General features: G+C 37.7%; 1 protein-coding gene across 19 annotated transcripts in view; it reads left to right on the top strand.

The window, feature by feature from the left end:
* Positions 1 to 13,131, top strand: part of DLGAP1 (DLG associated protein 1) — a 305,491-nt gene that overhangs the window by 115,415 nt on the left and 176,945 nt on the right. For all 19 annotated transcript variants that reach the window (XM_081801561.1, XM_081801559.1, XM_081801560.1 and 16 more), the window contains one exon: positions 11,077 to 11,254. In XM_081801561.1, the coding sequence (XP_081657687.1) occupies positions 11,077 to 11,254 (178 nt within the window). The remainder of the gene's footprint in view (positions 1 to 11,076; positions 11,255 to 13,131) is intronic.

Below are 13,131 nucleotides of genomic sequence, written 5' to 3'. Positions count from 1 at the left end.
TAAATAAATAAAATATAAAAAAAAAGAATTTACATTTTTACTACATTGAACATCTCCATTGATCTAATCTTCTTTGATTTTTTTTTAATCTTCTTTGATTTCTTTCATCAGCATTGCATCATTTTTAGCACACAAGTCTTGAGGATGCTTTGTTAGACTTACACCTAAGCATTGAATTTTTTAAACAGTTGTAAATGGTATTGTATTTCTAATTTTGGTGTCCATGTGTTCATTCTAGTATACAGAAATACAATTGATTTTTATATGTTGATCTTGTGTTCTGGTACTTGACTGAATTTACTTCTTAGTTCAGGAATTTTTTTTTTTTTTTTGTAGATTCCTTGGTATTTTCTATGTTGGCAATCATATCAACTGCAAATAGGACAGTTTTATTTTTTCTTTTCCAATTTGTATGCTTATTTCTTTATTACGCTGACTAGAACTTCCAGCACTATGCTAAATAAGAGTGAGATCGAACATCCTTCCCTTGTTCTAATCTTGGAAGAATTCAGTCTTTCACTATTAAGTATAATGTTAGCTATACACATTGTGTACTATTTCAATTCTTTTTAAATCGGTTGAGGTTCACTTTATGGCCCAGAATATGGTCTTTCTTTATATATTTTCCATGGGTACTTGGAAAGAATGTGTATTCTGCTGTTCTTGGGCAGAATGTTCTTTAAGTGTCTATTTGATTCTGTTGGTTGATATAGTTTTGAGATCTTCTAGATCCTCCTTGATTTTCTGTCTAGTTGCTCTAACAATTGTGGAGAAGTGGTTGTTGAAGTCTCCAACTGTAATTGTGGATTTTCTGCCTCTTTCAGTTCTATCAGTTTTTGTTTCATTTGTTTTGAGATATTTAAGATTCCTTTGTGTTCTTAATGAATTGGTTCTTTAGTTATTTTGTAATGTCCGCTCTGGGCATTTTTCTTTACCAATAACCTTTACTAATAAAATGTCTTTTTCTGATATTAATAGAGCCTGTTTTCATTGTCTGTTTACATGATACAATTTTTTCTGTCCTTTTATTTTCAACTTGTTTACATCATTATATTTGAAGTGAGTTTCTTGGAGACAGTAAATAGTTGGGTCATGTTTTTTAATACAGTCTGCAAATCTCTGTCTTTTAATTAATGCATTGAGACTATATATTTAATGTAATTATTATCTTAGGGTTTAAGTCTCCCATTAGATTTTTTGTTTTCTGTTTGTTATGTTTTTTTGTTTCTCTGGGGTTTTTTTCCTGCTTTCTTATGGGAAACTTGAATATTTTTCAGAATTCTATTTGGATTTATCTGTAGTGTTTTTGAGTATGTCTTTTTGGTATAGCTTTTTTAATGGTAGATTTAGGAATTATAATTTATCACAATTTAATGTTATCATTTTACCAGTTTCAATAAAATATAAAAATAAAGGAAGATAAATACCATATGATTTCACTCATATGTGGAATTTAAGAAACAAAAAGATGAACATATTGGGGTGGGGAGAGAAAGAAAAAAGAGGAAAACAAACCATAAGAGACTCAAACATAGAGAACAAACTGAGGGTTGATAGAGGAAGTTGGGTGGGGGATGGGCTAGAGGTGTGATAGGGATTAAGGAGGGCACTTGTGATGATGAGTACTGGATGTTGTATGTAAGTGATAAATCACTGAATTCTATTCCTGAAACCAATATTGCACCATACGTTAACTAACTAGAATTTAAATAAAAATTTGAAAAGAAAAAATAAAATAAAACAAAAGTGTTCTTAGACTCATAAATACAGAGAACAAACTGGTGGTTGCAGAGGGGTGGAGGTGGGGGTTGAGGGGATGGGCAAAATAGAAGTGAAGCAGATTAAGAGGAACAAATCTCCAATTATAAAATAAATAAGCCGTGGGGATGAGAAGTAAAGCATAGGAAATAGTCATTAATATTGCAATAACATTGTATGGTAGCAGATGGTAACTAATTGTGGTGAGCATTGTATAACGTATAGAATTGTTGAATCACTACGTTAAACACCTGAGACCAATACAACATTGTCAACTTTTTGGTTCTGGGTTGGGCTTATGTAGTTGGCCATATTTTTTATGTATACCAAAACCAGGTAACTGCTACAAATAAGAAAACTTGGAAAGCCATGAAAATTTAGTTTCCATCTGAAGGAACTCAGATATAATTGTAGAACCACTACTGGTAATATTTTAGGAACCATGGAAAAAGTACCAGGAAAAAAGTAAGTATTATCTCAGTTTTCAAAAGAGAAGATTCCAAAAGTTGCAAATAGTTAATCTAATGTGAATCCTTGGAAAAATTCCAGAAGGAATTTTTAAACAGATGGTTTGTGATGATTTAGAAAATAAGAACTACCAAGATTTACTAACAAGGCAAATATAGAACTACCTCTATCTCCCTCTTTGAAATGGTTGAGACAGACACATCAGAGGAGTGTAATTGCATTTAGGATAGTATTTAAAACAGCAGATCACTATGGGCTTGCATTAAAGAATAAGGATCAGAAAAAAAATTAAAAATAAAAATAAACATTATAGAAATGTGGGCTGGGTGATTAGGGGAATGTCTGAAACAGCCTTAGAGCAAAAACTATATTATTGATGACTGAGTCAGCTTGGAAGATCACTGATTCGCCCAGTCCCAGTCAACAACTTGACAAGTAACTGGGTAAGAATGGCATCATTGCAGGGAAGGTACGAGATGATTAAGACTATAGAAGTCATACAGATCTAGCCTTTGTTTCTGACTTTACAAACTTGTCAGCCTCAGCTTCCTCATTTGTAAAATAGAGGTAATAATGCTTCATAACTACTATAATAATACAGAATATTGGTGTGATAGATAAGACATTGTAAATAAAGTACTTAAATGGATAGGACCTTGTAATACTCACTGATTTGGGGTATTGCTATGTTTGCTTCTGTTATCACATATGCTGGTGACACATAACTGGCAAGAACAGTTGATCGATTGCATGTATTTCATGGGATAATCTTTTATTTCAATTTGTCTTTTAAAGGGTTTTATTTATTTGAGAGAGAGCGAGAATGAGAGAGAGAACATGAGCAGGGGCAGGGGGAGAGAGAGAAGCAGACTCCCCGCTGAGCCAGGAGCCCGATGTGGGGCTCGATCCCAGGACCCTGGGATCAGGACCTGAGCCGAAGGCAGATGCTTAACCGACTGAGCCACTCAGGCATTCCCCTTTGATTTCATTTTAATAGGAACTAAAGTGTCAAAAATTGGAATGACTTAACATCATTTGATATGAAGATCTAAACGTTGTCCAAAGGGAGCTTACCAGAAGTTAGGAGTGTGCTTATAGGCCAAACAATCCAGAGCTTTCTCAGGCCATATCCCAGAAGGATTTTCTGTAAAATAGATGATAATAGCCATTCTGTATTCTGCACTTGTCAGCCCACATTTGGAAGTTTAAGTTTGGTTCTGGGTGCTTTGTTGTCAAAGAGAAAGTAACAAACTGGCCCGACTTTAGAGATGAGTCGTCAAGGTAGTGGACAGCCTGAAGTCTTGACACAAGAGGACGAGATAAAGGGGGCATGTCACCCGGAGAAGAGAAGGCTTAGCTGGGATAGATAGCTGTGTTCAAAACAACTGAGGACTATTGCATGGAAGAGATGTCTTTTTTGTGACCTTTTGGCAATCCAGTAGTGAGTGTAGACATGGAGCATTTGACAAAGGGGATTAAAAGAAAACCAACATTATAAGAATTATTTAAGAGTCTGTCTTTAGCTGCTTTTTGTTCTTCCCAAAGTGAAGTCAGAATATGAAGCACTTTGTGAAAAATCTATCAGAACTCTTTTACACAGGTTTTAACCGCTCCAATTTGTCAATGTCAACTTACGTCTGTGGAAGTACATCTGCTCTGCCCTGACACTTTTTAAATTGAAGGAAACACTGTATTCAGCTCAAAGCAGCGTTTAGGTCACTGTTCCCCCCGCCCCCCTCCACAGCATCACCGTCATGGGCTTTCTACTAAGGAGTACACTTGAATTGTCATCACAGCTTTCTTAGTGATGACATTTTTTCTTTCCTTACTGGTTCATAAACTGACATTATTGGCAACCGTCTTTCTGCAATCTCTAACTGCTTATGGAATTACTTTTTTGGATGTCTTAATTATTTCGATGCAATTTGTTCTCAGTAATGCTCTATCGAGTTTTAATTATATTACTGTTTTTGCAGTTACTAGAGCAGTAAAATTATACTCACATTTTTACTGTACTTTCCACCAAATAATAGAAGTATCATTTTTCTCTTTTCAACCATAGCAATAATAGTCCCTGAAATACTACTATATTATTTAGTGTGCTTAAAACTTACCCTAAATCGGGCGCCTGGGTGGCTCAGATGGTTAAATGTCTGCCTTTGGCTCAGGTCATGGTCCCAGGGTCCTGGGATCGAGCCCCGCATCGGGCTCCCTGCTCCTTGGGAGCCTGCTTCTCTCTCTCTCTCTCTCTCTCTGTCTCTCATGAATAAATAAATAAAATTTAAAAAAAAAACTTACCCTAAATGATAAATAGTATGTCTTTCCAAGAGAGAAAAAAGTGACAGTTTGTTTTTATTATGTTGGTCCCCAAATTTGTGGGGAGTTTAATTGCCAGGAAATAAAATAGGGAGATTAAGTACTTCTCTTAAAGAGAAATTTTTATTTCTGGGCATATCCTCCCAAGAATTAGAAGCAGAGATTCAAACAGATATTTGTACACCCATGTTCACAGTCACTTTATTCTCAATAGCAAAAAGTGGAAGCAACCCAAGTGTCTGTCAGTAGATGAGAGGATCAACAAAATGTAGTCTATACACACAATGGAATCTTATTCAGCCTTAGAGGAAGTTAGTTCTGCCATGTGCTGCACCATGGATAAACCTTGAAGACATTCTACTAAGTGAAATAAGCCAGGCAAGTACTATATAAGTTCACTTGTATGAGATACACCTACAGTGGTCAAACTCAGAGAGACATAGAGTAGAAGGGTGGTTGCCAGGGCCTGGGGATGAGACTGCTTAAGATCTTCTCTCAGAAAAATACCATATGATCTCACTGATGTGTAGACTCTAAACAAACAAAAACTGAGCTTATAAATACAGAGAACAGGTTGGTGGTTGTCAAAGGCGAGTGTTGGGTGTAGGAGAAATGGATGAAGGTGGTCCAAAGGTACAAGCTTCCAGTTAGAAAATGAAGAAGTACTGTAGATGTAATGTACAGCATGGAGACCATAGGTAACAATACTGTACTATATGTTTGAAAGTGTTAGGGGCGCCTGGGTGGCTCAGTCAGTTAAGAGTCTGCCTTTGGCTCAGGTCATGATCCCAGGATGCTGGGATCGAGCCCCGAGTTGAGTCCATTTCCCCGCTCAGTGGGGAGTCTGCTGCTCCCTCTGCCCCTCCCCCAGCTTATGCTGTCTCTCTGTCAAATAAATAAATAAAATCTTTAAAAAAAAAAGTCTTGAGAGTAAGTCTTAGAAGTTCTCACCACAAGAAAAAACTCTGTGTGGTGCTGGATGTTAACTAGATTTATTAGGGTGATATTTAGCAATACTCACAGTGAATCATTATGTCCTACATCTGACACTGTCAATCTTATATCTCAAAAAAAAAAAAGATCTATTTTCTTTGCAAATTTCAAGCACACAGCACACTATTATTAGCTATGATCACTATGCCGCACATCACATCCCTAGAGTTTATTCATCTGATGAAGTTATACTTTTAGTACTCTATTACAAAGTTAATCATTTTCACTTCAAGGACACTGGTTTCAAATTTTGCAGTCTGAGTATTATTGCATTTTTCTCTTCTTTGGCAACCTTACTGATACACTGGGCCAAGCTTGTGTACGTGGTTGCTCCGTGGCTAACGTAAGGGTGTCCTATCTTTGAGTGCACTTAAAGGGCATGATAATGAATGGGACTCGGCCAGGCCAAAATCTCAGTTCTGATAAGCCACAAAACATTAACTGAGCCTAAGCAATTTAGGGAGAAAAGTGGAAAGAGATAGATGTCATGTGAATAGGCCAACACAGAAAAATAATTAATCTAACATGAGAACTAATATTTCTGAATATGCACATGCCCTTTCTTCTTGGCAAATCACCTTCCTTTTGAGGTGAAGTGAAGTAATCAATACACTATTTCCTGGCATTTCTTTAGTGTTTCTACACCAGCAGCACATATCCATATTGTACATTTTATGTGGAGAGCTCTGGGCTCCACTAAGCGGACAAGGTAAGAGTTCATTTCCTTATATTTAGCGTATGATTAAAGTATGTATTGTTTTATCAGAAATGACTCACCAAAATAGAACTATTCAAACCTTTCTGAATGATTTTTCACTTAGAAATTTGGGAATTATGCCTTATTTCATAACAAGTGACCAGGGTGAATGACTGTTGCAATGATGCCTCATTTGCCCATCTCAGCCAGCAGACACTCATTTTTCAAAACACTGGACTTTCGCTTCTTCTTTTGAATATACACTATTTATGAAATAGTCACCCCCCCCCCATTGCTGCCCCCATAACTATTTGGCACAGCAGCATCATTTATGTTGGCAATATTGTTGCCCTAGGTCAGGTTGCAAAACAGCCAAAGAAACACATTTGTCATCTAATTCTCAAGTTCTAAGGGGACATGAACTTTAGGTTATAAATGCTTCTAGCTAAGTCTCTCTTTTCCTAGAAGAGATCTTTAGGGGGAAATGAATTCTTTGGTTCGTTGGTTCGTTGGGATTGGGGCCATGAGCATTTATAAAGTAACCCCATGTGAATCATCATAATAGCACATAACACATGGCAAATATTTACTTGAGCTGGCAGAGCAAATAGTTCATGTTTGATAGCTACTTGTAGGATCCATAGAGAACATTCATTTTTAGAACCATTTCCCTTTTGTAATAATGATGTAGGAGGTTTACTTTTGCTGTTAAATTCTAGATCTATTTTAATTTGGTCCCTTTCTCGGTGCAATTGCAAAGAGTAGCTGCTCGTCAAATTCCCACATTTTGGTATTATTGAGTCTATTTCTTTTGACTATTGTGTTTAAGTAATTCCATACAAACTTCAAGAATGAGTGCAATCTTATACACTGCAAAGAGGATATTGGGATTGTGGAGATTATCTTTACCATCTGCAGACGTGGACCTGCGTGTGCCCGGATCTGATGTGCAAATGGTGTTCATATTTATCAACATTTCTCTAATTTACTGAGCCTCTGTCCATTTTTTATTGAGTTATTTGCATTATTCTTTAATTTGCTAAGTCCACTTTAAATGTTATAGGCGTGAACCCTCTTCATTACATCGGGTGGTACTGCAAATATGTTTCCTACCCAGTGACTATTATTCTTTTTTTAAAAAAAGATTTTATTTATTTATTTGAGAGAGAGAATGAGATAGAGAGAGAGCATGGTGGGGGGGAGGGTCAGAGGGAGAAGCAGACTCCCTGCCCAGCAGGGAGCCCGATGAAGGACTCAATCCCAGGACTCCAGGATCATGACCTGAGCCGAAGGCAGTCGCTTAACCAACTGAGCCACCCAGGCGCCCCCAATGACTATTATTCTTAACTTTGCTTATGATGTCTTCTGTTGAACAAAAGTTTTAAATTTTTACGTAGTTCTACTTGTCAATCTTTTTCTTTTTTTTTTTTATGGCTTTTAATTTCAACATCCTCTTTCTAAAAACCTTTCTCCACCACTTTCTTTTCATTTCTTAGGCTTTCTTTTTTGTCCTCCATAAGGTTTTATAGTTTTTTCCATAAAATTCTGATAGCTTAAAAAAAGTTTTGGGACGCCTGGGTGGTTCAGTCATTAAGCGTCTGCCTTCGGCTCAGGTCATGATCCCAGGGTCCTGGGATCGAGCCCCGCATCGGGCTCCCTGCTTGACGGAGAGCCTGCTTCTCCCTCTCCCACTCCCCCTGCTTGTGTTCCCTCTCTCGCTGTCTCTCTGTGAAATAAATAAAATCTTTAAAAAATAAATAAATAAATAAAGTTTTTAGGTATAGACGTTAAGATTAAACGGGACGCCTGGCTGGCTCAGTCGGAGCATGTGACTCCTGATTTCGGGGTTGTATGTTTGAGCCCCACGTTGCACGTAAGGATTACTTAAAAATGAAATCTTAAAAAAAAAAAAAAAGATTATAGGGGTGCCTGGGTGGCTCAGTAGGTTAAGCGGCTGCCTTTGGCTCAGGTCATGATCCCAAGGTCCTGGGATGGAGCCCCACCTCATGCTACCCGCTCAGGGAGGAGTCTGCTTCTCCCTCTCCCTCTGTTCTTCCCTCCTCCCCGCCCACTTGTGCTCACTCATGTGCTCTCTCTCTCAAATAAATAAAAGGATTATAAAACACATTCTTCTATAACATACTAGACAACTTTAAATTTGTAAATATTTGATTTTTAATCTCTTAATCTATATGGATAGTAGGAATCCATTTTTTTCCATGTGGACACACAGCTCATCTAACACCATTACTAAGTAATTGATCTCTTCCCTGCTTATTTGAATTACCACCTTTGCAATATACTAAATTCAGATAGACACTCAGTTCTGTTTCTGGAGTCCTTACTTTATTCCACTGATCTGTCTATTCCTTCGCTATACCACACGGTTTTCCTCTTTGTAGTTATAAAGTATATTTGAGATCTGATAGGATATTTATCTCCTTTTTTATTTATTTTTATTTTCTGGCTGTTTTTAGACCCCCTCCTCTTAATCATCTTCCATATTTAATCTTCACGTGGGCTCTTAAATCCATCTGCTCAAGTTCCACGGCTACTTAACTCAGTCCTATCACTGGTTATTTAAATTATTGCTATATTGCAACCCCTTCACAGCCTTTCTTTCTCTCATTGTGCCAACCACAGTCTGCTCTCTGAACTCCCTCCATTAGGAAATTTGATTATTTTGAGGCCTCATATAATTTTTTAAATAGCTTTATTGAGCTATAATGTACATACCAAACAATTTAAAATGTGCAATTCAATGGTCTAGCATATTCAGATTTGTGCAACCATCACAATTTTAGAGTATTTTCACCACCCCAAAGAAAAAAGTCATATCTTTTAGATATCAACCCCCAACCTTGCCATCCTTTCCTCCTCCTAGACATTCCAGTCTAGGCAACCACTAATCTACTTTCTGTCTTTAGAGATTTTTTTTATTCTGGACACTTTATATAAGTAGAATCATATAATCTGTAACTGGCCTCTTCCACTTACCATGATGTTTACAAAATTCATCCATGTTGTGGCATATGTCAGTACTAAACTCTTCCTCATGGCCAACTAATATTCCACTGTATGGATAAACCACATTTTACCCATTCATCAGTTGACAGACATTTAATTTGCCCTACCTTTTGGCTCTTATGAATAATGCTGCTATGAACCTCATATAAACTTTAAAATGAGTTTGTTACACTCAAATAAAAAAAAATCTGTGAAAATTTTTATTACAATTGCATTAGGTTTGTAGAATAATTTAGGAAAATTTTAATTTTTTTTCTTACAATATTACTTCCATCAAGGAAAATTATCTTCCTTTACATTTATTTAGGCCTTACTTATTGCCTTCCATAAAGTTTTATAGCTTTCTTCATAAAATTCTATTGCATTTTTTTATAATTTGTACTCATTTTATAATGTTTTGCCATTTTGAATGGATTTTTTTAAATTTCTATTTGGTGGTGGCAGTGTATAGAAAAGCTATTAATTTTTGTGTTTTTTAATCCTGTATCTAGCTATCCTGTCGATCTCTCTTATGCATTCCAATAGTTTTTCAGATTTTTATCTTCCAGATAATTATATAATCTATGAATACACAAAGCTTATCTCTTACTTCACAATATTTATATTCCCTGTATCTTTTTATTTTCTAATTTCATTGGCTTTGATCTCCAGAATGATAAATAATAGCAAAGATACTGGGTATAGATCTTTCTTATCAACTTTAACTTTTACTGCAAGCAATGTTTCAGCAAAAATAAAAGAAATTTAACAATGAAAGAAAAATCACCCTGAATCCCATGTGAAAGTAAGCTCGAAAAATACTGAAAATAAATTGTTTGTATATGTATAGAAAGGCAGGAAGATGGGCACCTCAGTGGCTCAGTCACTTAAATGACTGCCTTCGGCTCGGGTCATGATCCCAGGGTCCTGGGATCGAGCCCCACATCGGGTTCCCTGCTCAGCGGCGGAGTCTGCTTCTCCCCTCCCGCACTCATGCTCTCTCACACACTCTCTCTCTCTCTTTCAAATAAATAAATAAATAAAATCTTTAAAAAAAAAAAAAAGAAATAAAGAAAAGAAAAGACAGGAAGGATATACACCAGACTGCTACAGGTAGTTCTTTTAAGGGTGCAGAATTCTGGAGCAGAAACAGGGGTGGAGAGGGAGACCCACTTTCTGTTTTATGCACTCCTGTATAGCTTGGCAATGAGCCTTTCCTACTTTGATAATTTTATAATGCATCTTGAAAAAATCCAAAGAGTATAAAGTGTGTAAAGACTTTCTTTACATATCAAGATTTAAAGATGTGTACATTGTTAATGGCTAAAATTTAAGGATTGTTCACTAAGTTCAGTCTCAACTAAATGACACAAAGATTAGATAGACAAGTAGATGATAGAAAGATTGGTAGAGATACTGATATAGTTCAGATGTATACCCACTGTCTGTTACTAGAAAGTCCAAAAACAAAAAGATGGCCACAGAAAGGAAGTGGGTAAAAGACAAAGCTTACAGACCAAACAGGACAGGATTCTGGGATGGGGTAATCAGAGCTATTATCTCCCTCCTCCCGATGCCTGGGAAAATGCGAATGGGGAAATTATTGCATGGGCTGAAGAGAATTTTAATTGCTCTCTGCTATCATCAGACCTTAATGATTTCCTGTCAAAAGTTTTTCCTTCTGAGACACCATGGGGGAGTCTAGTAATCATAGGAAGCCATCTATATTATTCATCCCAGTATTTAGGGTGCCACATCAAGGATAGTGCTCCCACATCTTAGTACTGCTTACATCTTAGAATATGACTAAATGTGCCCCTTCTCTTATTCCCTTTCAGGATTTCCAATGAACACTCCCCCAAACTCCAGATCCGGAGTCACAGTTACCTGAGGGCAGTAAGTGAAGTCTCCATCAACCGAAGCCTGGACAGTCTTGACCCTGCCGGCTTGCTCACATCACCAAAGTTCCGCTCTAGGAATGAGAGCTACATGCGAGCCATGAGCACCATCAGCCAGGTGAGCACCGTGGCTGTGGGCCATTACCTGCATAAGGGTTAGTGGACACGGGGCATGAAGTGAGGGGGTGGCCACTTGCAGAGTAAACCACTGATGGATCAGCCTGATCTACATGCTATGCATGTTCAGTGACAGCAAGCACCTGGTATCAGCAGTCTACCAGGGAAGGGGTCCTCTGCAGACGGATAAAGGACACTGGAGCGAGTCCTTTGAAATTCATCAGCAGTCAGTCAGTACCAGCACACTTGTCATTAGGAAGTTGATGGATGAGGTTATAAAGATGCTTGAAGGATAGAAGGACAGGGTAGACATCACTGGCAAAAACCACGGCAGTGTCTAATCATAAAAGTTCAAATATTGAGCAGGTCATTAAGACAGGGGCCCAGGTACAGGAAGTGACAGACAATCTACTTATCTCAACAGGGTCCCAGATGAATATTATATCTTGGTAATAAGACAAAAGCCACCTCTAAGAACCAGGGATTAAGACTCAATAAAGGCAACTTAATGCTATATCCAAAATAGCTGAGTCCTCCAGTTTCTCCCATTAAAGGTCTCAGAGTGTGGGAGAGGGCTAGGCTACCTAGGATCAGGGGCGGAGAGGACCTGGGACTCTTGGAGGACCTGACCCTGCAGCTTTTGGGGGGCTACCAAAGGAACCGAAGATACCCCAGGGTCTGGCTTCCTCTGGGAGCACAACAAGAAGGGTATTTTTTAAATAATGTGTAGGAACTCTGAATAAATTGCTATCACAAAAATAACTATTATACAATTAATTCAACTAGTATTTATTGAGCAGAACACTGGACCAGATTATACAAGTTATTCATCAATGAACAAAACAAAATCCATTCCCACTAAGAGTTTACAAGAGTACAAATAAGGGCGCCTGGGTGGCTCAGTCGTTAAGCATCTGCCTTCAGCCCTGGTCATGATCCCAGGGTCCTGGATCGAGCCCCGCATCGGGCTCCCTGCTCGGCGGAAGCCTGCTTCTCCCTCTCCCACTCCCCCTGCTTGTGTTCCCTCTCTCACTGTGTCTCTCTCTGTCAAATAAATAAATAAAATCTTTAAAAAAAAAAAAGTACAAATAAGATAAAAGTGCTATCATTATTATTTACTTGAACATCACAAGACACTCTGAGGTAGGCAGGGCAAGTATTAATTATAAGAGGCACCTTTACTGCGTCAGACACTTTGCGAATTGCTTTATATTTTCATAATATTATTTTATAAAACACCCTGTAAGGTATGTAAGGAACCAGATGTTAAATGGGACTTTGTGGTCACAGAATAATCAACAAGATCCTGAAACTAAGGAGAAAACAGTGCTAAGAACCCAGGATTCTAAAGAGAGAGTTTCCAAGCATGCAGTCTAGGAATATACATTTTAACAAATATTCCAAGAGAGTCTAATAAAGTAGTATTTTATCTGAATTTTGAAAAATGCTTCCCTAAAGCATATTCAAGGAAGAGTGAATGTGTTAGTTTTTTTGGAGTTCAAAATACTTGTAGAGGCAGCAACGGGAAATCTGTCCTGAATTTTGCACTGGATATATATTTTTTTAAAGATTTACTTATTTATTTATTTGAGAGAGAGAGAGAGAGCACGAGCAGGGGGAAGGGGCAGAGGGAAAAGGAAAAGCAGGCTCCCTGCTGTGGGACTCAATCCCAGGACCCTGGGATCATGACCTGAGCCAAAGGCAGACGCTTAACCTACTGAGCCACCCAGGCTCCCCTCCCTGGATATATTTAATGCATGGCTTTGCATGCCAGGCCCAGGAGACTGGACTTCATTTATTAGGAACGGGATTGATTAAAGATTAATTAAAACTCCAGCTTTTAAGCAGGCAAGAGATATGATCAGAATTTTGATATGA

This window comes from Leptonychotes weddellii, chromosome 13 (assembly GCF_054177405.1).
Source record: "Leptonychotes weddellii isolate Sample4059 chromosome 13, ASM5417740v2, whole genome shotgun sequence".
NCBI classification, from domain to species: domain Eukaryota; kingdom Metazoa; phylum Chordata; class Mammalia; order Carnivora; family Phocidae; genus Leptonychotes; species Leptonychotes weddellii.
The sequence above is the reverse complement of the archived record's forward strand: the minus strand, read 5'-3'. Positions and strand labels throughout refer to the sequence as shown.